The 25,977-nt window shown below is 46.7% G+C and overlaps 2 protein-coding genes across 2 annotated transcripts in view; one reads left to right on the forward strand and one right to left on the reverse strand.

The window, feature by feature from the left end:
* The window catches only part of CDHR2 (cadherin related family member 2), a 147,391-nt gene extending 142,364 nt beyond the window's left edge, over positions 1-5,027 (reverse strand). The window contains exons 1-2 of the mRNA XM_066589286.1: positions 4,924-5,027; positions 1,409-1,550 (exon numbers count right to left, since the gene is read on the reverse strand). Coding sequence (XP_066445383.1) covers positions 1,409-1,550; positions 4,924-5,027 — 246 coding nt within the window. The remainder of the gene's footprint in view (positions 1-1,408; positions 1,551-4,923) is intronic.
* A 10,584-nt stretch (positions 5,028-15,611) lies between these two features.
* The window catches only part of RNF44 (ring finger protein 44), a 37,903-nt gene continuing 27,537 nt past the window's right edge, over positions 15,612-25,977 (forward strand). Inside the window, exon 1 of the mRNA XM_066591346.1 lies at positions 15,612-15,872. The gene's annotated coding sequence lies outside the window, so the exon portion shown is untranslated. The remainder of the gene's footprint in view (positions 15,873-25,977) is intronic.

Here is a 25,977-nt window from a genome sequence, read left to right on the forward strand (position 1 = left end):
AATGCTAATTGCACAACAATAACACAATCAGTTTCTGAAACACCTTTAAAGGGGTTCTGACAATAAAAAAAATTTTTTACTCACCTTGCCTGGCCAGGACCCATCGGCAGGCATGTCCCCTCCGTCTGGCATCTTCTTCTGTGGCTTGTAGAAGCAGAGCAGGAGCGGTCAAAATGACCGCTTCCTGCTCAGCTCCGTCCGTCAGTCACTTCCGAGGTGAACGGACGGGCCGCCCACAGCAAGCATGTCACAAACAGTGCTTGCTGTGGGTGGCCCGTCCGTCCTCGCTGATCTCCGAGATTCTGCGCGTGCGCAGTGGAGACGCGGCCTGTCCTGACTCCTGTCAGAGGGCACCTCTCCACTGCGCATGCGTGCGATCCCACTGCGCATGCGTGCGAGCCGCGTGCGGCGCGGCTCGTGGAGGAAGAAGCAGAAGAACAGCGCCTGCCAGGAGATGACCCCCCTGATGTCAACAACAACAGGAGACAAGGTAAGTATCATGTTTTTATGCTTTAACAGCCATTAAATCGTGGGTTCCCTGTGTCCATTAGGCAGACCAGGGAACAATGGCTGGTAAAGCATAAAAAAATTATTCATGTCAGAACCCCTTTAATGATTCTTTTATTGATTGAAATCAATGGAAGCTGTCCGATCCGCAGCCCATTCACAATTGACATTGCGGACGGACCGCAGATTCCGCGGGAAACCAGGAGTTTTAAAATACAAAAAACTCTACTGCGCATGTGCGGCAGCGCGCCGAACGGTGCTTCCGCACACGTCCACAGTGAAGACCCGGACAGGCACGCAGGGTCCTCGGCTGCAGGGCAGGGTCTGATTCCCCTGCGGGCTCCTGCATGCGGAATCTGACCCACCGTGGACATGAGGCCTTACAAGACAACTTAAACCCAAGAGTTATGCCTATAAGTGGGGTAATTGTCCCAATATGGATGGCCCTAAACTGGAACCTAGGGGCCTGGTTTGAAATAAATAGTAAACGACATAAAGCTAACCAGGACACAGTTCACATCAACAGATGAAAAAACCTCATGCATGCAGCAACACCAAGTAAAACATGCAAGACTCCATACACCAGGGTTCTGGGAGGGAATGAGGAGAAAAATAAATGACCAGTTCCCTCTAGGAAGCGGGGCTGGTATTTATGTGCAGCAGACCTGTGGGGATTGACTGGCTGGAGCAAAACACACCCAACAAGCTCAATCATTCTACACCCGTGGCAATGTGCTCCTGGAAACCCATAGTACTACAGGTCCCAGGAGCACACCGTGACAGATAGTCTGTCTGTGATGTTTTTCTTGAACAGAAGTGGCTTCTTTGCTGCCCTTCATGACACCAGGCCGGCCTTCAAAACCCTTCACTGCACTGTATATTCAGATGCACTGACACCTACCTGCTGCCATTCCTGAGCAAGCTTCGCACTGGTGTTGGACCCATCCCGTAGCTGAATCCTCTTTAGGAGACGTCCTGGCACTTTCTGGACTTTATTGGGTGTCATATTGGGTGTCATTTTGTGGCAGAGCTGACATTCAGCCCTGTGGAAGTAGCATTTTTGTGATTAAGTTAATTTTAATTACCACTAGAAAAACAGAAGCATCAAACTTTGTGTAAACCAAAAGTTGTGTCAGTCTCAAAACTTTTGGCTACGGCTATACAGTATGTAGTAATGAAATAGAGGCATCCGGAGAAATGTCAGAACACCTTGAATTATGAAAATAAAAGACACAAATATTGCACATTTTGTTTAATGTCAAGCAGGGGAACACGTGAAATACTTGATTAGTAAATAATATGGATTGTAGTCATGTTTTCTATCTCTTGATAGAAGCATGATTGGCCAATGCGGTCACATGCTTAAATAACACCTGCTCACACTACCTGGAAGAGACATGGGTGATCAAGCAGCAGGACTGGAATGGTGAAGGGGTACAAAGCAGGTGACTATAGGCTCATTTATTTTAGTCCCTGGACAGACCCTTACAGCTTTGGCAGTAGCGTACACAAGGCCATTCTTTGCAGTAGGGCTCTTTCACACAGGCCTGAATGGCGGCCGGGAATCGCATGAACGAGAGAAAGCTGCGATGAACCAATCACAGCCATAGCATTGGTTCATCCAGTGCTTCATTTATTGGCTGAGCAGCACTGGATGAACCAATCGGAGCCATCGCTTCCTGGAGGCGGGATTTATGAATCCAGCAACCAGGAAGTAATCTTCTGTGTGCGGCCGAGGACTGCAGGACGCCCGATTATGTAAAAAAAAAAAAGAAATCTGCCCTATTTTGGTGCATACTACACACTAGAATAACCCATTGAAATCAATGGGTGTGTGTTTCTTTTATGCACGTAAAATAAACTTCCAATGGACAAAAACATGCAGGGAATCAGTGTATTACAGACTGTGAATACACTGTATATTCATCTATTGAAATACGCCCGTCTGAATGAGCCCTTATATGCATACGCATCTTGTCACATGTCAGATGATGACATATGTTTGGGTGTGACGTTTTGAAATCATGTGATCCCTAATTAGTGATATCTAGTGTGATGAAGTTTGATTTTAAAATTTGTTCTGTTGTTTTATCTTATTTGCTATGATTTTGTTTGATGTATTGTGGGCAATAATGTTCTAGATTTTTTATATTTTTGTAATAAAAGATACTTTCTAAATTTCTTGTTCTACCATTGGCTGAGGTGAATTTTCCCCTTGGTGTTGCAGTAGTGTACACAAGGCTATTCTCTGCAGTAAAGGTGTGTGGTAGGAGCAGCAGATCTGCTTTTATCTTTAGTTTATTTCACACAGACATCATAAGGCATTTAAAAGTAAAATTGGATGCAATGGGTGAAGGAGATACATTTAGATGTTCTTGCCTAAGGCCCGATGTCCACAGGCAGGTCGAATCCCACAGGCGGGAGCCCGCAGCAGAATCCCATCTTGCCCACGGCCGAGGGCCCTGCATACCGGTGAGGGAAGTTGGCGGCGTCCGTGCAGACCTCTTCACTTCCGGGTTATCTGTACTGCGGATGGTCCACACGGCGTGCCGTTGGACATGCACAGTACAGATTTTTTTTTAATCACCTAATTTTCTGTGGATCCGCGGCCTGTCCACAGTGTCAGCTGCAGACAGGCCGTGGATCGGACGGCTTACATCGACTTTAATGGAAGCCGTCCCTGCGGAAATCGCACAAAAATGGAGCATGCTGCGATTTGTTTTCCGGACCAGAAGGTCTGCAAAACAAATCCGCATGCTTAAATTCATTTGCGGAGGGCCATGGGGGGCTTAATTTACGGATTTCCTGCGTGGATTCTGAAAATCAAATCTGCCCGTGGACATTGTGCAGCGATCCTGAAGACATGGCATACCCTGAGGAGCTGAGAGGACAAGATGCTGGCTTGTCACAGCGGCACGTACCACGCTCCCTCCCGTAGGGGCGCACGTAGCCAAGGCCAGGGCAGCGCTGGGCCTCTTCCGGACACTTCCAGCAGGAGGATACCCAATAAACGTTAGGACAGGTGATAAGGTTGTCACAGGTGATGCCACCGTTCCGGTACCCCCCAGTATGAACATTGATGGGGAAATAAATGAGCCACAGACAGTTCTACAGTACCTTAGGTCCCCGGGAACGGTCAGGGCCTGGAACAACTTTACTCAATGTAACTTCAGCAGTCTACAAGGCACAATTTGAAGAAATCACAGTGCAGGAAAATGAATAGACTTGATGAGTATCACCTCCACATGGTGATCCAGATTTCAGATCACCCATGCATGACAGACAGAATGGGTGTATCTCTACGCAGTGATCAAGACTTTAGACGGCCACGTAGGAAAATATAAACATAGATAATACCTCTGCACTGGGCCTTGATGCACACTCATTCACGGTTGCTTTTGCTCTGCTCAGGTGGGGCTCACTCCTTTCTACTCACAAGCACATCCAAGCTGGGAAATATCTCTTCCTCCTCCATGCTTCACTACATGAGGGCTGAAGGTGCCCCCATGCAGCTGGACCTCCTGACTACCACTCCTGAAGACATGGAACTTCTTTTCCCGCTCTCAAGCACTCATATTTGTAACCTCACTCATACCACGTGACAGGATGGAATTGTTACATTTACAGTGAGCTCATACTTTGCAGACATAAATCAATCACACGCTGCAGCTGCGCAATACACATAACACAATGACAAGATAGTTTTGCACAGTGCAACATGAGATATACATGTATGACATTATGGAGGGGGCCAGGAAAGCATGTACTGGGCCACTACACATTGAGCCTTACAAATAGTCCTTCTTGTCCATGCACAATGTCCAATATTGCACCTCAGAGATATTCACTCCAATGGGCTGAGCTGGAATATCAGACACAGCCTATGAACAAGAACGGTACATTTTCTGGGAAGAAAGCAGACTATTACTTTTCTAATCCCATACAGCAACTATTCTTTTTAAACCAAACTTTTCCGTGTGATGCAGTAACTGCAGTTAATACATTCTACCAATAGATGGCAGTGAAATCACTAGAAAATCAGGTTATGTATTTATGGATCAGTCCCCATAGTCAGTGCTAAAATACATGTAAAAAGAAATGTTTTTGTTGCACAGGTCTCTAATACTTCAGTTGTGGCTTAATAACGCCCTCTGGTGGTTAATAATGAACAATATGCAATAAGGGTTCAAAGCAGGAGCAAATAGGAAGCCCTAATGATGATAATGTCTTGTAACCTTCCTATGTATTGGACTTCAGGTTAGCATGCCTTGACTTTATGTTGGTATAGATGACATCTATTTTGTTACTAACGAGCATTTACCGTGTTTCCCTGAAAGTAAGACCCTGTCTTATATTAAATTTTGCCCCAAAAGAGCCGCTAGGTCTTATTTTTGTGGAACATCTTATTCTACTCACCTAGCAGGCTTGGTCCAAGTCCCTTCCGCTGCTCTCCGGAGCTCCGATGTACTTCTTGCTGCATTAAGTGGCTGAGCAGCGATTGAAGAACCAATCACAGCCATCGCGTTGTGGAGGCAAGATTTATGAATTTGGCTGAGCCACGGCATTGAATGGCCATTTCATAAATCCTGCCTCCACAACGCGATCAATGCAGTGCTCGATAAACCAATCACAGCCATCACATTGGTTCATCGAGCGCTGCATTGACTGGCTGAGCAGCGTTCGAGAACCAATCAAAACCATTGCTTACAGGAGGTGGGATTCTGTGGTCGAGAACTGCAAAAAGCGCGTTGAAGCTTGGACAGTAGCAGAAGGGACCTGGAACACAGCTAGGACTTATTTTCGGGGTAGCGCTTATATTTCAAGCCTCCACGAAAATCCCGAAAAATCAGGGTAGGACTTATTTTCAGGGAAATAGGGTACTTTCCTGCAGAAACTTGAAATGCCCAATCTACAGGTTGCATATGGTGTGAAAGGGTTTTCCAGGACTCTACTATTGATGACCTATCCTCAGGATATGTGATCAATAATGATCGTCAGGCGCCGCTGCTTGGGATCCTTGCCGATCAGCTGTGGCACTCAGGCTTGAGATGTCACATAGTCTGAGAGCAGCTCAGTCCCATTCGAGTCACAGTCGCTATACAATTGACAGCACTGTCCCTGGTATGAAGTGAAGTGACACCCCGAGCATCAATGTCACTTCAATCAGCTGATTGTGAGAATCCTGAACGGCGGACTTCCGCTGATCAACTATTGATGACCTATCTTAAGGAAAGATATATAGAAATATGAAGGGCAGCAGGATGTTGGAGCGAATAGAAAACATTCACTATGATATATTTTTATTTCTTCACAAACAAAATTTCATTAAAAACTGCGACGTTTCGACTACAGGCTGTAGTATTTGTCAAGCTCACAGATTGTATACACAGACAAAGATTTTATATCAACCAAAGCCAATCACAGAAAGCATACAATTAAAAACAATATAATACATATGTGAAAATATCTAGACATTCATCAGGCAATGATTGCTCTCTGTGCGCTCATGTTGCTCCACCGTGTCTGTCTCGGGTCCGGCATCTCAATGCACCCAGTGCACATGCGCAGGATTTCTTTGCTGTTACCCATCTTCCTCAACAACACTACGAACACTATTCACATAGCAACAGGACATGTGCAGAAGTGTCCTATTAAGCTAGTGGGCCTCCATACAGTATCATCCCACAAGTGAGTGCGTTCGTGCTAACCTTACTTATGACCTAGACCGTAAACCACCAACCCCTAGCCAACAGTCAGCAGTGCCTTGTCACTCAGATAGCTCGGATTAATTACAGGAGAACCAGCGCTCAATCAAACCCCAAGGAAACAGAAACGCAGAGGCAACTTTGGGGAACACAAACGTATAATGGACTTCGGCTTTAGTTCTAGGGGTTCTGACTCCACAGATAATTCATCAAGATATGGAGTAGAATGTGGACATAGTTCATCTGTTTTTTAGAACGCCCTCCTATGAAGATGAGGGGTATCATGCAAACACGAAACGACCACACAGAGGGGGCCATAAGCATAACCGAACAAGGAAAAAGTGCTGTGGTGACAAGAGCATGGACCAAACGGGGTCCACAACAGTCAGCTCATAATTAGTGTTAAATATCTCATCTAAAAAGTTATCAAATACAGAAATGTCTGTTTTATCAAACGACTATCATTCTGTCCCCTTCCAAGCACTGATTGGTTCCAGCTAGAATTGGACTGAACTTTCTTAGAAAATTAAGATTAGAAGTGTTTTTGGCAGGACAACCTGATAGGTTGGTGGGGGGCCATGATGCGCAGTCCAACCCTCCTCGAGGAAGGTTGGAATGCGCACCAAAAGCTCTTTTCAACCACCTAGAGTGGATCACACTAATGAAACATATAGTAAATTAGTTAAGCGTGATCCTAAGATCTGTCAGGTTCCAACAATCTTTTCCATCAAATTTGCATAAAGGTGAAAGGAAAGCAATTAACAGCTTGAGTAATGATAAGTCCATTATGATTAAGCCAGCGGACAAGGACTGAGCAATGGTCATAATGGAATCATCAAAATATCTTGTGTGGGTTAACAGACAGTTAAGGATTGAGGAAGTATATGAATGTCTGAGAATGAAACAATCCCACCCCACGCTTCCAGACGCAATTAAAAATACTGATTGATGAGGCAGTTCCCTTGGGGATTATAGATCAGGCTCTGTCGGACTTTGTATATGTTCCACACCAGATGGTCCCCAGCATCTATATGCTTCCAAAAATTCCTAAAAACCTGAAAGACCCCCCTGGTAGACCCATAATATCAAGTAAGGGTCCTCTTTTCAATAATACGTCACGTTTCTTAGACCAGGTAGAGAGAAAATTCGCAGTAGAAGCAGCGTCCTACATTACAGACATGAGCGATTTCCTTACTAAAATCAAGGAAATCAGGGTAAACAATGAGACCATCCTGGTTTTACTGGATGTGGTCTCATTGTATACGAACATCACACATGAGGAAGGTCTTGAAGCTGTGCGAGATTGCCTTGATTCATCGAACTGGAAAAATTAGATTGTGAACTTCATTGTCAGGATGTTGGAATTCATTTTGAAGAATAACTTTTTCATCTATGGCGAAAAATGTTATCGGCAACGGTGTGGAACCGCAATGGGTTCCAACGTGGCCCCAATTTATGCCAATATATTTATGGATTTCACTGCAAGAACTCATGTATATACCTCCCCATCCTGGCAGTTTGTACGTGGATAGTGGAGATATGTAGACGATGTTTTCATGGTATGGGAGCGGTCACGTGCCGAATTACTATTATTCCAGGCAGAACTCAATAACGTCCTCCTAGAGTTTAAGTTTACTCTGGCATACTCTCTTAAAGAATTACAATTCCTAGATGTGCTGGTGTATAGGACAGGCACACAATTGAACACTTGACATATTTGACAGATCACAATAACTTACCTGCATACCATCTGATGCATAAGAGCACACAGGCGTATTCTGGCCGGGCACTTTTACGCAGGACAGGAACGATAGTCCTGGAACTATGTTCCTGGCTGGACTACGGCTGCTGCCATAGACTCCTATGGGAGCCAATGACAGCGGCCGGAGAAGGGATTTTAGCAGCGTCACTGCTAAACTGCCTCCTCCTTCTTTCAGCCCCTTGCCGCTGTTTGCAACGGGAGGGGGCGGAGCTAAGCTCTACCCCATCCTGCCCCCTCCTATTGCTGGCTGCAGACAAGGGGCGGGAGATTAGCTCCACTCCCTCCAATTGCAAACAGCCGGAGGGGAGAGGTGAGCCAGCGAGGGGAGGGAAGATGGAGACAGCTTAGCAGAACTAAGCTGTCTTCCCCAGCCCAACGGCATATACGTCGAGCCCGTGCATCAGATGGTAGCATATATTGGCCAGCCATGAAAACGCCGGCCTATATACGCTTATATGAATAAGCCCTGACAAGCATCAGACAGGTAGCTGCACTTCATGGAAGTGACTGAAATACACAAGGGAAAACTCCAGAGTGTGACCGCAATCGGGTGGGGAGGGGGCAGAGATAGAAAAATGTAACCAAACAGAACAGAAGCAGACTCAAAGCTTTCTGTTTGCTTTCACGTTTTTTTTTAAACTCACTGGTAATGGGATCAATGAATGGGCCTGAAAAAAAGGTATACTGTGTATTAATAGATGCAAATGTACAGATAATTGGTACGGCTGCAGCGATAATATCCTGTACTGTAAAACAAACATGTTAATATCCTGCAGGGTCAGCCCCATGAAACAATACAAAAAAAATAATGCCAGAATTGCTGGTTTTGTTCATCTTGCCTCGAAAAAAATTTGATACTAATAAAAAACTGCAGCTTGTCAGAATTGTGGTACAAATTGCCATATCTGTGGAGTCAGTAGAAACGTACTTCAAAATAATAAATATTATACGTTAATGTGTAAAATAAGTATGTTGTTCCCATTTTACTACAGCAAGTTTATTACTAATATCATACATAATCATCATGTAGTGGTGCGTGCTTTATAGTTGCTGAAGCTAATGGTAGAATAGTTGCAATAGACTATTAGGGTACATTCACAAGAGTATTGTGTGTTAATAAATGGGATACACTTTCCGATCCGCGTCTGAAACAAGCTTTGGAGGATCACAATTACACTGAATTGGTGCAAGGAATTTATGCATGAAAAACGCCTCACATCCACGGGTTAAAATGCACGTTGACAAGAGCTATATCGGGCCGGGTTTATCGGCCGAGCAGATGTAACCTTCAGTATATGCACATGAGAAGATATGATGACCAGCTCCCTGCCATCAGACATTAGTGAACAGCTGCATGGAGATCTAAGCCGCTCCAGAAAAGGACCAATGACGCCTCAAAAATTGTGCAACAGTTCTCCAGCACTCCAAGAACAAGATCTCTCTCTCTCACTCTCTCCCCCCTGCTCACTCCTGCAACTCACCGCTCACGCGCGCCGGCACCCGACTCTTTTGAGACGAGCGGGCAGGTACTCGAATAAGGCACTACTCGCTCGAGCAGTTTGCCTTAGCGAGTACGCTTGCTCATCTCTAGTTAATAACTTATTGCCTCACAGTTGGCTTGAATCGCATTGTTTGTTTATTTTTTTTCTCCACATTGTATTGCATCAAGATTAGAGATGAGCGAGCCTTCTCGTTTTGAGTAATTACTCGATCGAGCACCGCGATTTTCGAGTACTTCTGTACTCGGGTGAAAAGATTTGGGGGGCGCCAGGGGGCGGGGGGAGGCGTGGCGGAGCGGGGGTAGCAGCGGGGAACAGGGGGAGCCCTCTCTCTCTCTCTCTCCCTCTCCCCGCTGCAACCCCCCACTCACCCACGGCGCCCCCCGAATATTTTCGCCCGAGTACGGAAGTACTCGAAAATCGCGGTGCTCGGGCGAAAAAGGGGCGTGGCCAAGTAGGCTCGCTCATCTCTAATCAAGATAAAAACAAGTTATTTTTTCATCTAAATAACTTTCTTGGAGTGTTGAAGAACTGTTCCACACATTTTGAGGAATTATATTCACAAAAGGCAGATTTTTCACAGAAATTTTTCCACCTGTTATAGTCAACAAAACGAAGCTAGTAGAGATAATAATAATCTTTATTTATATAGCGCCAACATATTCCGCAGCGCAGAGATCCACGCACGTACTACACAGACAATCTAAGAGCACCTTCACATGGGCATATTTGTGTGCCTAAAATATGTGGGTGCGATACGCAGAGAATAGAACCCATTGAGGTCAGTGGGTTTGTACTCATGTCCTGATTTTGCTTGTACATTTCTAGCACTGTGCACATTTGTGCACTGAAGGTCCCCATAGAAGTCTATGGCGGGGCTGTGTAAATGAGCATGCAATATGCTGAGAGATGTGTGAAACTACATAATTGTGCAGGAAAAGGAACACATCTTGAACTCTTTCTGAGTCATTTCACTGGCTGGGAGCATCGGTACTTTTTTTTGGAACAGAAGTAAAATGGAGATAAACAGAAATGCTTTGCACATGCAAAAAGTACAGTAAAATATGCTGATGCGCGTGCAGAAAAGCAGCGCTCATGCATGAATGTGCAGATACACATGCGCTCGTGTGAAGCCGGCCTAAAGGGAGTATTCTCATATGGGCTTTTCCTCACTTTTCTGCTGTGAACTTGGGATTAAACAGTCTGACTGGAGGATTCTGAAAGTAGATAGGTCCTCCAGCTTGCAGCGTACGGCCGCACACTGCAGCCACAGACGGGGAATGGCGCAGAATTTAAATATACTTATAATTACAAACATTATTCCTGGATTTAAAAATAAAGAGAACAAAAGAGGTATACTTGGACTTTACCTTTATTCTACACGCCATTCCAAACAACGTCAAGACAAATAACTAGAGATGAGCGAACGTACTCGTTTCAAGTAATTACTCGATCGAGCACCGCGATTTTCGAGTACTTCCGTACTCGGGTGAAAAGATTCGGGGGGCGCCGGGGGGCGGGGAGAGGCGTGGCGGAGCGGGGGGAAGCAGCGGGGAACAGGGGGGAGCCCTCTCTCTCTCCCTCTCCCCCACACTCCCCGCTGCAACCCCCCACTCACCCACGGCGCCCCCCGAATCTTTTCACCCGAGTACGGAAGTACTCGAAAATCGCGGCGCTCGGGCGAAAAAGGGGCGTGGTCGAGTAGGTTCGCTCATCTCTACAAATAACCAAACATGTATTTTCAAGCAACAAAATTCTTCATATTTAAAAGAAGAAAAAAAATTAAAAAAAAGGAAAAAAAGTTCTCTTTATTCAATTTTTTTTAGCTTTTCTTTTGTCCCTCAGGGACTTGATCACATATATAATGCAGTGGAGTACTTCGTATTCCAAGCCTTATTACCTGTCAGCACATCACAGTCTAATATGCCGTGCCGATGGCGTCCTCACAACCGCCAGCATATACTGTTATGTCCTACGGCTGTGAGGAGAACAAACTCAGTACAAAACCACGTCAAAAACCGCGACAGAAAGCCACAGATTTTGATGCGTTTTTTGAGGCGCAATTTGCTGCAGAAAATTTAGCTGCAACTCCACCGTGTGAACATCCATCACGGTATGTCATTTACGGCAGGAATTCCGCCTCTCAAAAACTGCGACAAAATCTGCGTCTTTCTGCTATGTTTTTGCCGCAGATCCATGCGTGGATTTAACCCCATCACTGGGCGAAATGTGGGTGCGGAATCCTGAAGAGGAGCAATGAACTGAAATGCATCGGAATTCTGCATGTGGATTTTGCCCATGGACAGGGCTGAATTTGCGTGCATCTGTGGATTTTACTGGGGTTTTTAAAAGCAGAGAATTTTGCGGTGACCTCCGCCATGTGAACACAACGGAATTATCCTGCTGTGGATTAAAGATCCACATGGCATCACAATGCCACATGAATGTTTTATGCATCATGTCCAGGAGGTTTGTTACACATCCACACAGCTTGCACAGGAAAGTCTGAGACATCTGCAGCATTCCGGCTCGGTGTGAACAGACTGCGGGGCTCTTCTCATCGTGGAGTCAGAGGGCTACTAGTCATACAAGCCTGGGAAGAAGAGAGAAAAAACAGGTGAAAGCATTGGAGGTGATCATGTCCTCAAATAGACAAAACTAAGAAAATCACATCTAGAGCCAAAGAGCAGTCCGCAGTCAGGTGTCCCCGGCCACAATACTACCTGGGGGCAATACTGCAGACTAAGGTTGGGACAGCGAAAATAGATATACTGATATATCGATATACTGCTAATGCTTTGGCGATACTTTTCATCGATATTGTTATGTCCGATATATCGGTAACATCGATAGATTAAGGCGATAGAGTATCGATTTTTGTAAAGAGACGTGTCTTGTGGTCTACTGACCAGATTCTCTTTCTTTAGATTGCGCCCTTTCCTTTGTGTTGTACAGGATGTAGTTTTGCTCGAGGCACTAATGAACTTATAAACAAGCTCTAGAAACTTTTGGAAAGTGTGAGGCGGTTCTTTGGCCCTCTGTCCATGTGCGAAGTCCCACGGCAGATCTCCTCCGCGGGAGTTGCCGTTCGGGAGCAGAAGCCGCACACGAATCTCCGCCGGTCAGCCTAATCTGATAGATATGCTGACTGCGGAGAATCGGGGCAATTTGCAGCATGCTGCGAATTGCCCGCTGCGAGCGGAGGATAGCAATGATTCTCCGCTCTTGGACACGGGGCTGGCGCTTTCCATAGCAATGGAAATCATGCCCGTGGACAGGCACCCTTTGTCACCAATAAGGTTTGCTCCAGGCAAAACAATTCTCAGAAAAAGTGGGGTCTTAGGCCCCTTGTCTGCGTCTAACGCGATGGCTGTGGGCAATGCTTTCTGAATGAAAGTATTTCCACATGCAGATGGAGGGCTGCGCTGAACGCACGAAGGTCGCGTAGAGAAAAGGAGACGCGACATGTCATGGGTTCAGCGTCTAACGCAAATGCAGTGCCCATAGAAAAGATAGGAAGTCCATCTAACACAATTACAATTGCATTCGGGGCACTGCATTTGCATTACTGTTGATCCCTCAGCGGCAACTTGAAAGAATGCAGGGCACACAGCCCCACAAACACACAGCGATCACGCTCACGTCCCGTCAGGTCCAGCGGCCAGCTTCTGGCTTCCTTGTAGCTGAAGGACCTTGTTTCAGTGTATTTACCTCCAATCATCTTCCTGCACTCCTGGTCATGTCTGCTGGAAGGAGCATTGTGAAGGGAGAGCATGCAAGCAAATTAATATTTGTTGGCTCATTAGATAACGATTATTGGGGCCAATGATAAAAAAACTTCTCTCCATGAACCTCATTTTAATTCTATGTTTCATCTGTAATTGTTTATTTTCATTTGTAACTTTAATATATTTTCCTGTTATTAATAGTTAGAAGATGATAAGAAACTCAACAGTTTAATGTTTTAAGAAAACTATCTTTTTATTTACTGATTGTTTCTTTATTAACCCTCGACCTGTTTTATTTTTATACAGCATTCAAAAAAGTCGATATATCTAAATATCGATAGTTTTCCAACGATATTTTACAATAATCGATAGTTTGTTCAGCGATAGTCTATACTATCGATATTTTTGTGTCAATGTCCCAACCTTACTGCAGACTGCCCCATTACCTTCTCCTGGGCATCATGCTACATACACAGAAAGGGCCCCGTCCCCAAAGATTGTCCAGCCTCCATCCTACAGAATGCTCTCCATCTCCTCTAACCCCTTACAGACTGCTCCCTGACCCCCTTCATCCCTTACAGACTGCTCCCTGACCCCCTTCATCCCTTACAGACTGCTCCCTGACCCCCTTCATCCCTTACAGACTGCTCCCTGACCCCCTTCATCCCTTACAGACTGCTCCCTGACCCCCTTCATCCCTTACAGACTGCCCCCTGACCCCCTTCATCCCTTACAGACTGCCCCCTGACCCCCTTCATCCCTTACAGACTGCCCCCTGACCCCCTTCATCCCTTACAGACTGCTCCCTGACCCCCTTCATCCCTTACAGGCTGCTCCCTGACCCCCTTCATCCCTTACAGACTGCTCCCTGACCCCCTTCATCCCTTACAGACTGCTCCCTGACCCCCTTCATCCCTTACAGACTGCTCCCTGACCCCCTTCATCCCTTACAGACTGCTCCCTGACCCTCTTCATCCCTTACAGACTGCACCCGGCACCCCTTGATCCCTTACACACTGCACCCTGCACCCCTTGATCCCTTACAGACTGCTCCCTGCCCCCTTACAGACTGCTCTCCATCTCCTCTAACCCCTTACAGACTGCTCCCTGACCCCCTTCATCCCTTACAGACTGCTCCCTGACCCCCTTCATCCCTTACAGACTGCTCCCTGACCCCCTTCATCCCTTACAGACTGCTCCCTGACCCCCTTCATCCCTTACAGACTGCTCCCTGACCCCCTTCATCCCTTACAGACTGCTCCCTGACCCCCTTCATCCCTTACAGACTGCTCCCTGACCCCCTTCATCCCTTTCAGACTGCTCCCTGACCCCCTTCATCCCTTTCAGACTGCTCCCTGACCCCCTTCATCCCTTTCAGACTGCTCCCTGACCCCCTTCATCCCTTTCAGACTGCTCCCTGACCCCCTTCATCCCTTTCAGACTGCTCCCTGACCCCCTTCATCCCTTTCAGACTGCTCCCTGACCCCCTTCATCCCTTTCAGACTGCTCTCTGACCCCCTTCATCCCTTTCAGACTGCTCCCTGACCCCCTTCATCCCTTACAGACTGCACCCTGACCCCCTTCATCCCTTACAGACTGCACCCTGACCCCCTTCATCCCTTACAGACTGTACCCTGACCCCCTTCATCCCTTACAGACTGCACCCTGCACCCCTTCATCCCTTACAGACTGCACCCTGCGATCCCTTACAGACTGCTCCCTGCCCCCTTACAGAATGATCTCCATTCCCTCTAACCCCTTAGACGGCTCCCTGACCCCCTTACAGACTGCTGTCCACACCTTACAAACGGCTCCCTGCCCCTCTTACAGACTGCTCTCCACACCTTACAGACTGCACCCTGCACCCCTTGATCCCTTACAGACTGCTCCCTGCACCCCTTGATCCCTTACAGACTGCTCCCTGCCCCCTTACAGACTGCTCTCCATTCCCTCTAACCCCTTAGACGGCTCCCTGGCCCCCTTACAGACTGCTGTCCATACCTTACAAACTGCTCCCTGCCCCTCTTACAGACTGTTCGCCACACCTTACAGACTGCTCCCTGTCCCCCTGTATCCTTTTACAGATTGCTCCCTGCTCCTGTTATCGGTGACAGACTGCTGTCCTTCCACGCTTACCCCTTGCAGACTGCTCCCCATGGCCACCCTCTCCATCTTTGACTCCTCGCTTGCTCTTGTGCCAGCTCTCTGTTACATCCTGCTCACCCAGGCGCGAGTGCTCCTGTATTACCTTCCACCACAACGTTAGGTGGCAGCACTAGCCTTTTCCTTCACTTTATTTTTCACCACATAGGGTTGCATTGGGATAAGCCCCTCCCATTCCTATACGGTCATGTGACCTCTTTTCACCCACTCCGCACTATCTTCTACATTATGGCCCCGCCCATGTGCTAGCGTCATTGTGGTATTTACTGCTCACGCGTGTATGTTAGGTTATGTACGGTAATCTCCCCCGCCCCATCTGTTCTGCACCGGGGAGGGGGGGTCCCGGTGCATAGTAGACGGATTGTATGAGCGGGCCTCGGTGAGCGCCATCTCTGGCGCGGATGGTGGGGCCTGCGGATCGGTCCATTCTAGCGGAGGGAAGGGGGAGGCGGATGACGAGCGGCTGAAGCGGAGAGAAGAGGCGGCGGGGAGCAGGTCCTGCGGGCAGGTGAGTGCCGTGTCTAGCTGCACCCCCGCTGTAGTGGTGCGGCCTGCTCAGGCCCGGGAGCTGCTGAGTGGCCATTTGTGCTGATGTCACCTAGAATGTGTCGTGTGCTGCTGCTGCCAGCTGAGCCCGGCCGTGTCCTCGTCCGTCCTGCGCCCCTGCGTGCTGACATGTCTTCTCTTCTACATTGTTACATTGTAGCAGTCTGATGGCCACTTTGTAACTTCTCTCCTGAACCTGCAGCTGCATCTCCCCAGTGCTGAGCTGGAGGGGCTGGCAGATGCAGGGGGAGTCCGCAGATGGGACGCTAATTCAAGTTTTCATCCGTTTACTGGATGGGTGAAAACTGATAGATCGGTGGGGGTCCGACCGCTGTGTCCCTCGTTCTCAGGATGGTTGCCCCTTACTGCAGCCCCCCACAGTGAGGAGGTGATTGAATGGAGCAGCAGTGGTCACATTGAAAGGAATGGAGCCGCGGCCGGACAAGTGCAACCTACAAGAACAAGCCACCCGGAAGGGGAAACCGAGACCCCTGTTCTCGATCAATAGACCCCCACCAATATATCAGTTTTCAACGATTTAGTGGATGGATGAAAACTTGAAAAGCGTCCCGTATCTGGAATATCACTTCAATAGTTTTTGCCCCCAAAAACCTTTTTATGACCTTATCTCATTAAAGGTCATCAACAGTTGATTGCTGGGGACCTGCTACTCGGGATCACCGGCGATCACATGATCGCCCAGCTGTCGTTGCAGCCGAATGCGCTTCTAACGATATGGGACTGGAACTGGGTTCACTGAAATCAATGGGAACTGAAGCGGCTATTACACTTTCACGCCCGTCCCCAGTGTCCTGCCGGAAGTGTAACAGCGGGAGGGAAGTCAGACAGGCCACTTCCAGTCCTCTGTAATGACAGCTGGGCCAGGCGATCAGGTGATCATCAGGTATCCCATGTGACAGGTCCCTGGTGATTAACTATTGAGGATAGGTCATCAGTAGTTTTTGTCATGAAAACCCCTTTAACCATGCAGAATGCCTGATTTTAAAGGAGTTGTAGCAAAACTGACTTACATCACCTATTCATAAAATTCTGACCATTGGGGAAACCCTCACTGATCCCAAGAAGGAGGGTCCTGTGCCCCCCTCTCCGTCACACTGTGGAATCGCCGCAACCCACACAGCGAGGAGGAGAGTGAATGGCACGGCAGGCATGCAACACATGGTTCTGCTCCATTCATCTTCAATGGCACCGCTGGAGATAGCGAGCGCTTGTACTCTATTTCCATCAGTCCTATAGAATGAATGGAGCACCACGCTTATGGAAGACCACCGATGCAGTCAGTCCACTCTTCACTGTAGGGGGTGCGGTAATTCCGCAGTTAGAAAGGGGGAGGGGACATGGGACTCCCACCCTTGGGATCAGTAGGGGTCTTAGTGGCAAGGCCCCTCATCAGTCAAATGTTATCACCTTTCCTGTGGATCGGTGATAAGTTTGTTTTGGTACTGTTACTTTAAGGAGTCATCTGGGGATAAAACGTTTTTGTTTATTAGGGTATGTTCACACCTTGCAGGCTTTGGTGTGGATCCGTACCAAAATCCGTGATATATTTTGTGCTACAGATGTTGATGCGGATCCTGACCCCTATGAGTGTGAGAGTTTCATCCGCATTTGATAGGAGTAAAACTGGCCATACACGTTAGCTCATCAGCCGAACCCGCTGAGGCTGGCCAACCCTATGGGCTCATCCACACGGACGTATGCAGTCTCGGTCCATGAAACACGCAGTATTTTTACTAAGCATCTGGTGTGTATGCATTTTTATTTATTTTTTTTGCGTGCGGATTCGCCATTTATTTTCAAGACAAAAATAGTAAAAAAAATTTCACAAACGTAAAATACATGCATAAAAAAACAGGTCAGAACATGCCAATGCAAAACAATGGCGTTCTATGCCGTCCGTGTTACGCATGTAATACAAACCAAAATGACACCCATGTGAATGAGCTGCTATAACGTGTGCAGTGTGATTTATCCCTGATGTCAGGGTTTAAAAAGGATCAGGCATATTGGATTTCAATATGCCCAATCGTCTGTTCTCACAAGAGATAAGCTGCTGCCAGGGGCTTCTCTCCTCTCCAAATTGAGATCACATACATATTCAGCAGAGATGAGCATGTGTGTATACAGGAAGGTCAGGAAGGTTAGTTATCTGCCAAACAACCCTTCAGCCAGTATCTATCTAGCTTTGGCCACCTTAAGCCTTGATATGGACTATATCCTTAGTTGCCACTTGCACTATTTCCTGTGTATGTATATAGTGACAGTGTATTCACGGTGCTGCACTGTTGTCATTGTAACGTAATGAATGCTCAGGAGCTGCAGATATATATGGGAGATACTGCTGAAGATGACATCAGTGCGGTCTGTAACCTCCAGTTCTTAAAAATCTGTGTTCCTCTGATATATGTATGGCAATGCCAGGAGGAGGAGGAGGGGGGTATGTCCACATGGCAGAATTCACATCAGATTCGAGTGGATTCCACTTCTAAAATCACAGCAGAAATCTGTGGCTAAGTGGATTGGCCAGGTATTACAGGCAAAGGTTTCATTCAATTCATTGGTTATACTGCCTGCAATACCAAGCTTGGCCACTGCAGTTGGAAAGGAGCTGTTTGCTTCCTGCAGAAATCAGCTTAGCAGACAGGGGCACTTGCCTGGCAAACAGCTGATCAGTGGTGGTCTTAGAAGCAAACGCCCACCAATTTATTGATGGCCTGACTTAAAATTGTATATATTTGTATACCTTTTTTCATGTATGTTCATGGTATATGGTAAACATGCATTAAATACGTGATATGAGCATGTCCTAAGGCCGCCTGCACATGGGCAGATTTGCTTTGCGGAATCTGGAGTGGGCGTCTGCCTCCAGATTCTGCAGGAAATACCTGCCATAGTATGCTATGGAAAAGCGTTTTCTTTCGTGCCCACGAGCGGAAATCAATTGCGATTTTTTTTTTTTTTTTTTTTTTTTTTCCCTCGCAGGGGAAAAGAAAATTGCAATATGTTCTATTCCTAGGCGGATTCCGCGCAGGCAGCTTCCATTGAATAACCGTTGAATCAATGCTTATTAGGGTAACGCAGCCGTACATATTTTAGCGCTTGTTGGGCGTTAGTCATTCAAACTGGCCATACGTGTGTAATAACACCGAACATATATGAATGATTGTGCTGTGAAAGTAATGGTCGCCTAAACCTCTTACATTAACGTACTGGTGGCTGTAAGTTGGAAATATTAAACATGGCTGATGGCTTTCCAGACAATGGCGGTCTGTGATCGGTCAGCCAGAACAATCATACATTGTTGCATTTCACCTGACAAATGATCGCTTTGGTTGAGGTTTGTTTAAACTAGTGTATTTGGGCATTTTAGGTCGCCCGTCCACAGCCGGGACGGAATATCACTAGTGATATTCTGCCGAGGGGGGGGGGGAGCACTGTAAGGTCTCCGTAATGAGCCTAATTCCGCGGCAGGCTGCGATTTTAATCACATGAGTAGAGAATCACTATGATTCTCCACTCATGGATGTCGGGCTACTCTTTCTATATTTTTCCTATGTGTCTTGCGAGCCCCAAGGGCGATTTATCGCCCTGAATCTTGTTGTGACATCTCGCCCCATGGACTACCAGCCTTAACCCTTTCCAATCCAATTTGTATCCTGGTTTTCCTGGGGGAGGGGTGTTATACAACAACGCTATCTGCTGCCTAAAACTAGTGCTGCATGAGGTGACACGTTGGATAGACTCCCACAGCATAGAGGCTGGCAATATACAGTAAGAGAACCCCTACGGACGTCTTCCAACATCGGAGCTATACAGCCTTAAAGGGGTTGTCCCGCGAAAGCAAGTGGGGTTCAGCTCTTCTGTATGGCCATATTAATGCCCTTTTGTAATGTACATCGTGCATTAATTATGAGCCATACAGAAGTTATTCACTTACCTGTTCCGTTGCTAGCGTCCTCGTCTCCATGGTGCCGTCTAATCTTCAGTGTCTAATCGCCCGATTAGACGCGCCTGCGCAGTCCGGTCTTCTCCCTTCTGAATGGGGCCGCTCGTGCCGGAGAGCTGCTCCTCGTAGCTCCGCCCCGTCACGTGCTGATTCCAGCCAATCAGGAGGCTGGAATCGGCAATGGAACGCACAGAGCCCACGGTGCACCATGGGAGAAGACCTGCGGTCCACCGTGGGTGAAGATCCCGGCGGCCATCTTCGCAAGGTAAGTAAGAAGTCACCGGAGCGCGGGGATTCGGGTAAGTACTATCCGGGTTTTTTTTTTTAAACCCCTGCATCGGGTTTGTCTCGCGCCGAACGGGGGGGGGGCTATTGAAAAAAAAAAAAAAACAGTTTCGGCGCGGGACAACCCCTTTAAATCATAATGTCTTCAGACGTTAGACAGTGGATTTGCAAGGGTTAAATGTCCTCGTTAGGGACGCATGCACCCAGCTGTGTTACAGGACTCCTATGTTTAGGGCTTGAGGGTGAGATAAGGTTTTCCTCATCTGACACGTTGTAGGTGTACCAGGTACGTAGCAGCTAACACTGTAATTTCATCTGGACATGTAAAGCAGCTTGTGTGGCTGGGCTGAGGCGACGACAGCTTTATTTCTCCATCCAAAAGTTCGGCCGGCAGTGGCTTCTGGAAGAGAAGAAGGAAATGTTGTTTCCTCAGGAAAAGATTTTCATTACTCTGAAACCTCGGTTTCTGTGCCCTGATCACATCAGTCTGCAGCCTCACGTTTGCAAAGATGTTTATAAGAATATTAAACATCACTCAAGTGAAAACCCATTTTCTGTTCCTACCCTCCACCCCTCACCTGATTGCCTGCCACACTCTGGAGGGCTCCTCTGCGTACCCCAGCCACCTCCATGCAGTGCAGCCCTTTATCTTATGCTTATCAGGCACCATCTTGATGCTCTGATTTTTTTTTTTTTTTTTTTACTTTCAGTTTCATATCTATCCCACGATGCATCAGTACAGCATTAGCTGAGGTTATACCATTTTTGACTATAGAGGGACAGTATAACTATATTATTAGCTCATCTAGTCTTCGAAATAAGCTACAGACCATAAGTATACAGTCAGGAGGATGAGCTGTGATCTCCTCTATTATAGCTGTATGACAGAAGCTGTGTGATAGGATTGTCTGTATCCTCCTCTAAGCAGTTGCTGTAGTAGATCCATGTAACCGCATCACACCAACTGAGAAAGTGACTAGAAAATGAATCCATAACCCCAAGTAGATCTGAGCTAGTCAGAACTGAGATCACATGACCATCTGAGGAAAAAAGAGCCAAGAGATTCAACACTAGTAATACATATATACTGGGGTGATAGCCACATGATGTAAGAATAAAAAAAATCACTGGAGTGGCCCCTTTATAGACTTATGTACAGGTAGGTGTTATATGCTAAAGTAACCTCCATATGAATGCAGAATATTGCCCAGAACATCACCCTACCTTTGCCAGTGTGCCTTCTATTCATAGCGCATCCTAGTGCCATCTCTTCTCAAGGTGAACAGTGCACCGCTACCTGTCTGTCCACATGATGTAAAAGGAAACCTCGTTCATCTGGCCAGGGCACCTTCTCCCCACTAGCATCAGTGATCTATGGCACCAATTTCCCAGTTGTCCTTTGAACCACTTTGGGTGGATACTAACCACTGCATACCAGGAACACCCCACAAGACCTGCTGTATTGGACATGGCGTGACCTAGTCGTCTAGCCATCACAAAGTCGGTGTAAACAGCGTGCTGACACATTACTTGCCCCCTGAGTGTATTCTGCTCTGCCAACTACATAGTGCAAACTAAAGCTGCAAATCCCAAATGCTGATAAAACCCCAACCTTCTTTGTCTACAGGAGGGGTGTGCAACTTTTTCTGGTCTGAAGGCCAGATTGCCATACTGAACCACCTCAAGGGCCGCAGGGGTATTCCTATCTGAGACATTTATGGTATATCCTAAGTATATGCCATAATAAATCAAAGTAAGTTTCACTTCCTGGACTCCCACCTATTGGAAAAATGGGGGTAACATTTACCCCCCAGTCAGCACTCCAGAGAGGAGGAGACGGCGCATGTTGTTCTCTCTATTGTAGATTATGGATGTCAAGGTAACAGCCCCGTATTTCAGAAGTACTATAAACTATAGTGGAGAGAGCTGCATGTATATACAATGCCTCTAACTCATATACTCCTTTCTGGAGTGCCAAACGGGTCAAGAAACTTTATTCTCTAATATAAAGGGGACCCAGACAGAGGTACATGCTGCACCCTTAGTACGTGGTAGACCACATGTGGAATGGGTGGGGTGGACTGGGCTAGCTTCTGTTCATGAATATCAAAGACTACTTCCTGTAATCCTCTACTACTAAAAAAAATATAAGTTTCTCCCAAACTACTGCACAGATCCACACCGCAGACATATCTCTCTAATCGGTGTGCTCGTCACTACCGTTTACTGCCCTCAAAGAGGAGTGAAAAAAATGGCAACCAATTCCCCTTAATATTCTGAAGATGTTTAGGTTGTATTTACGTACATCTGTGTAGAAGCTTCCATTTATAAGTGGAGCCGAAGCCCAGCCCAGGCATGGCATCCAGTGGCTGCACTGTGTTGCCGATACTCCCTCAAGATTGTGTGGCCATTGGCTACTGCGAGTGGGCAGTGTCTGTTAGCGCATTGTTGGGCCGCAGCCTGAGGCCATTCTCACACCGGCATTAAAAAAAAAAAAAAAAAAGTGATTTTGCATGAAAAAAAAGATTGCAGCATGTTCTGTCTTTCAGCGATCTCGCCCATTATTTTCAATGGGGCCCATGGCAGCAGCGCCGGCCCTATTGAAAGTAACCGGAGAACTCTGCGATCCTCTGCCGCGGCGGGCATTCCCTTTATCTCCACAGTGATGCAAGGCTGTTTTTACATGAAAACGCCTCGCATCCACGGAGCTTTCACATGGATGGTGAGGGATATAGCCCTCGCCTGTGTGAAGGAGCCCTACAGGCGAGTGGGATATCGGGCCGTGACACTTGGCCCAATATCGCGCTCTCCAACATGCGATTTCACAACGGATGCAAGGCGTTTTTGTATCAAAACTGCCTTGCATCACTTCGGGGAAGTAGTGATCCTCCTCCGCGGCTAACAGCCATGGCGGAGGATCGTGGAGTGTCTCCCATTGTCTTCAATGAGGAAACCTCGCATCTCATTCGTGTGCACCTAGTACGCACTGAAATGCTGTTGCCAGGCATTTGAAATGCCGTAAAAACCAGCCTGTGTGATTGGCCTTAAACGCCATATAACAAAACGCTATAAATGTACATGTTCTCATGACTGTAATAAGGGGGCGCCCTCTTGTCTAGAAGAAAGGAGGTTTCCACACCAACATAGAAGGGGGTTCTTTACTGTAACAGCAGTGAGATAGTGGATGTGGTGATGGGGAACTCGCTAAAAGAGTTTAAGAGGGGCCTGGACACCTTTCTCGAGTGCAACAATATTACCGTACATTTTATCACTGATTACTTCAGAAGGGTCGGTGATCCGGGGATTATTCTGATTGCCAGATTGGAGTCGGGAAGGAATTTTTTCCCTTAAATTAGGAAAATTGGCTTGTATGTCATTGTTTTGTTTTTTTGCCGCCTTCTGGATCAACATTGTAGGTTAACAGCCTGTAGTGTCTGAAAACACGTAGTAAATCGGCTTCTACCTCATTGGGTTGTTTTTTGTTGTTTTTTTTAACCTTCATCTGGATCAACAGCCTAACAGGCTGAACTCGATGGACATATGTCTTTTTTTCGGTCTTACATAGTATGTTCACATTTTACTACAGACTTTGAACTAATATCTTGCTGCAGAGTTTGGGGCAAAAAACAAAAGTATCTTCCATTCTGCTAAACACTGTCTAAAGCCGGATCCAGTCCTGGTTTTGGCTTAAAAAAACTGCATTGAAACCTGCACATGCAAATCCCACATAACTGCCGTGGTGATGCCTCGAACACTACCGGCAGCAGACCTGAACTACTATAGGAATGATGGAGAAACTCAGGAGGCTGCTTCCCATAGTTGGGGCTGGCAGAATAGCCCCCCTATTATGAGGGTGATTAGCCCACTAAGGTATGGGAAGGACTACAACCATCCATCCTCTGAAGCCTCAGCACGGAGTGCTCTGTCCACAGCAAGCATTGCAGGAATGGCTAGATGAAAGTCATTTAAAGGTCATCCAGCAGACAGATGTAAGCAGCGAGTCCTTCCCCCGAGCCTGCAGTCTACCCGTACAGTAAGGTGTCACACAGGACTAAATTTAGTCACCAATCATGTAATGTGCACCGTGGAAGGATGAGTAGGCCGGGGCACAGAGAACACTGCCATGCCAGTGCACAGGTAGCGGAGCAGACTTCGTGTGATGTGCATACAGTGCAGCCACATGGAGGACAGTTTACAATTCACGTTATGCAGAATCTTTCTGTGCGGATTTCCCCTTTCACATCAATAGGGATAAAAATCAAAACTTTCCACAGCAAATCCATGACGTGTTCATTTACCCTTGCGGTACATGCCCACGGATTGGGCAAGGCCATAGAACAGGATGTTCCACAAACTGGTGTAACTTTCACCCCTTTATTTGAAGAGGTGGAATTCATACTGAAACTCTACAGCATTAAATTGACATGCTGTGGATTTAAAGGGAACCTGTCTCATCCCACAGCATCATAAACTAAGTTATAGTGCTGTTATGGGAAACCATGGGGAGCCGGGGGATGTGTTTTTTTTTTATATATATATACTTGCCCGCTCCTGTGATCTAGAGGTGTTAACCTCTGAAGTCTGCGCACAGAACACAAATCTGAGTCCTGTGAGCGCACTCTCCCATAGACTTGTATAGGAGAGCGCGGATACAAGACTCTGAAAAGAGTCCGATTTTCGAGCCGTGCAATGACTTCATAGAGGGACAGAGCTAGATCAAGGGGCGGATGAGTATAAGACATCATCATCCAACTCCAATGGGGCAGCCAGCAGGACAGCATCCTGTTATCTGTACATATATATCATGCTGGCATGTTACTTAGGGTGCATTTAGGCACAAAGATGATCGCTCAAAAGATGGTCCGTGAGGGATTATTTTGCATAAACTACTATTTGGGATTAATGCCTATTAGTACCAATTAGTAGCGTGTGAGCCACTGGGAGCTGTAGTCAGAGAACAGACCACTCGCTGGTCCCCGGATACATTCCCTTTGTTCTGCCATGGGGCTGACAGCTGAGACAATGTAATCAGCTGTTATCAGCTCTCCCTGGGCAGAACACAGCGTGCGGTCCTGCTTATCAGCTGTTCTGCTGAAGGATGAACTGAAATCCATTGTTCGGCAGAAAAGTGAATGATGGGCACATTTACACGCAACGATTATCACTTAAGAGATGGCTTTTGAGCGATAATCGTGTCTAAGTTGGCTTTAGTCGTTACTTAAACGAGCGAGAAATTTGTGCGACTTCTGTCCGATGTGATATAGACGGTCCTCCCACTAGTAAACAACCCATTAACTTGATTGGGTTTATACATGTGGGCAATTTTTCTCACAGACCAAAAGTTCAAGATAGTAAAATCGTAGCGTGTCCTATTTTACAGTGATTCTGCTGCGAGAACTACCCATCGTTGCTACGATACTGTAAAAATAATCGCTTCACACTTGTGAGTGTAATGTGGGGTTTTTTTTTCCATCTTAGCTATTGGAACCAAGTTTTTTTTTATTTTTTTAATTTTTTTATTTAAAGTGAAAATTACATATATGCAATGTGTTTTTAAAGCCGAAACGCATCATAATTGCGGAAAAATTTCAGGATTAAGAGAGTGATATCTATCCCATTTTTGCAGACCGATGTCGCACTCTTCTGTGAGAAATACAGCCTTAGGGCGCATTCAGACGACCGTATATCAGCTGGGTTTTCACGCCGGCCGATATACGTTGTCTCTCTCTGCAGGGGGAGGAGGCTGGAAGAGCTGGGATCAGTGCTCTGAGCTCCTGCTTCCTCTCCGCCCCTCTGCACTATTTTCAACGAGGAG

This window comes from Eleutherodactylus coqui, chromosome 2 (assembly GCF_035609145.1).
Source record: "Eleutherodactylus coqui strain aEleCoq1 chromosome 2, aEleCoq1.hap1, whole genome shotgun sequence".
Classification (NCBI taxonomy): Eukaryota; Metazoa; Chordata; class Amphibia; order Anura; family Eleutherodactylidae; genus Eleutherodactylus; species Eleutherodactylus coqui.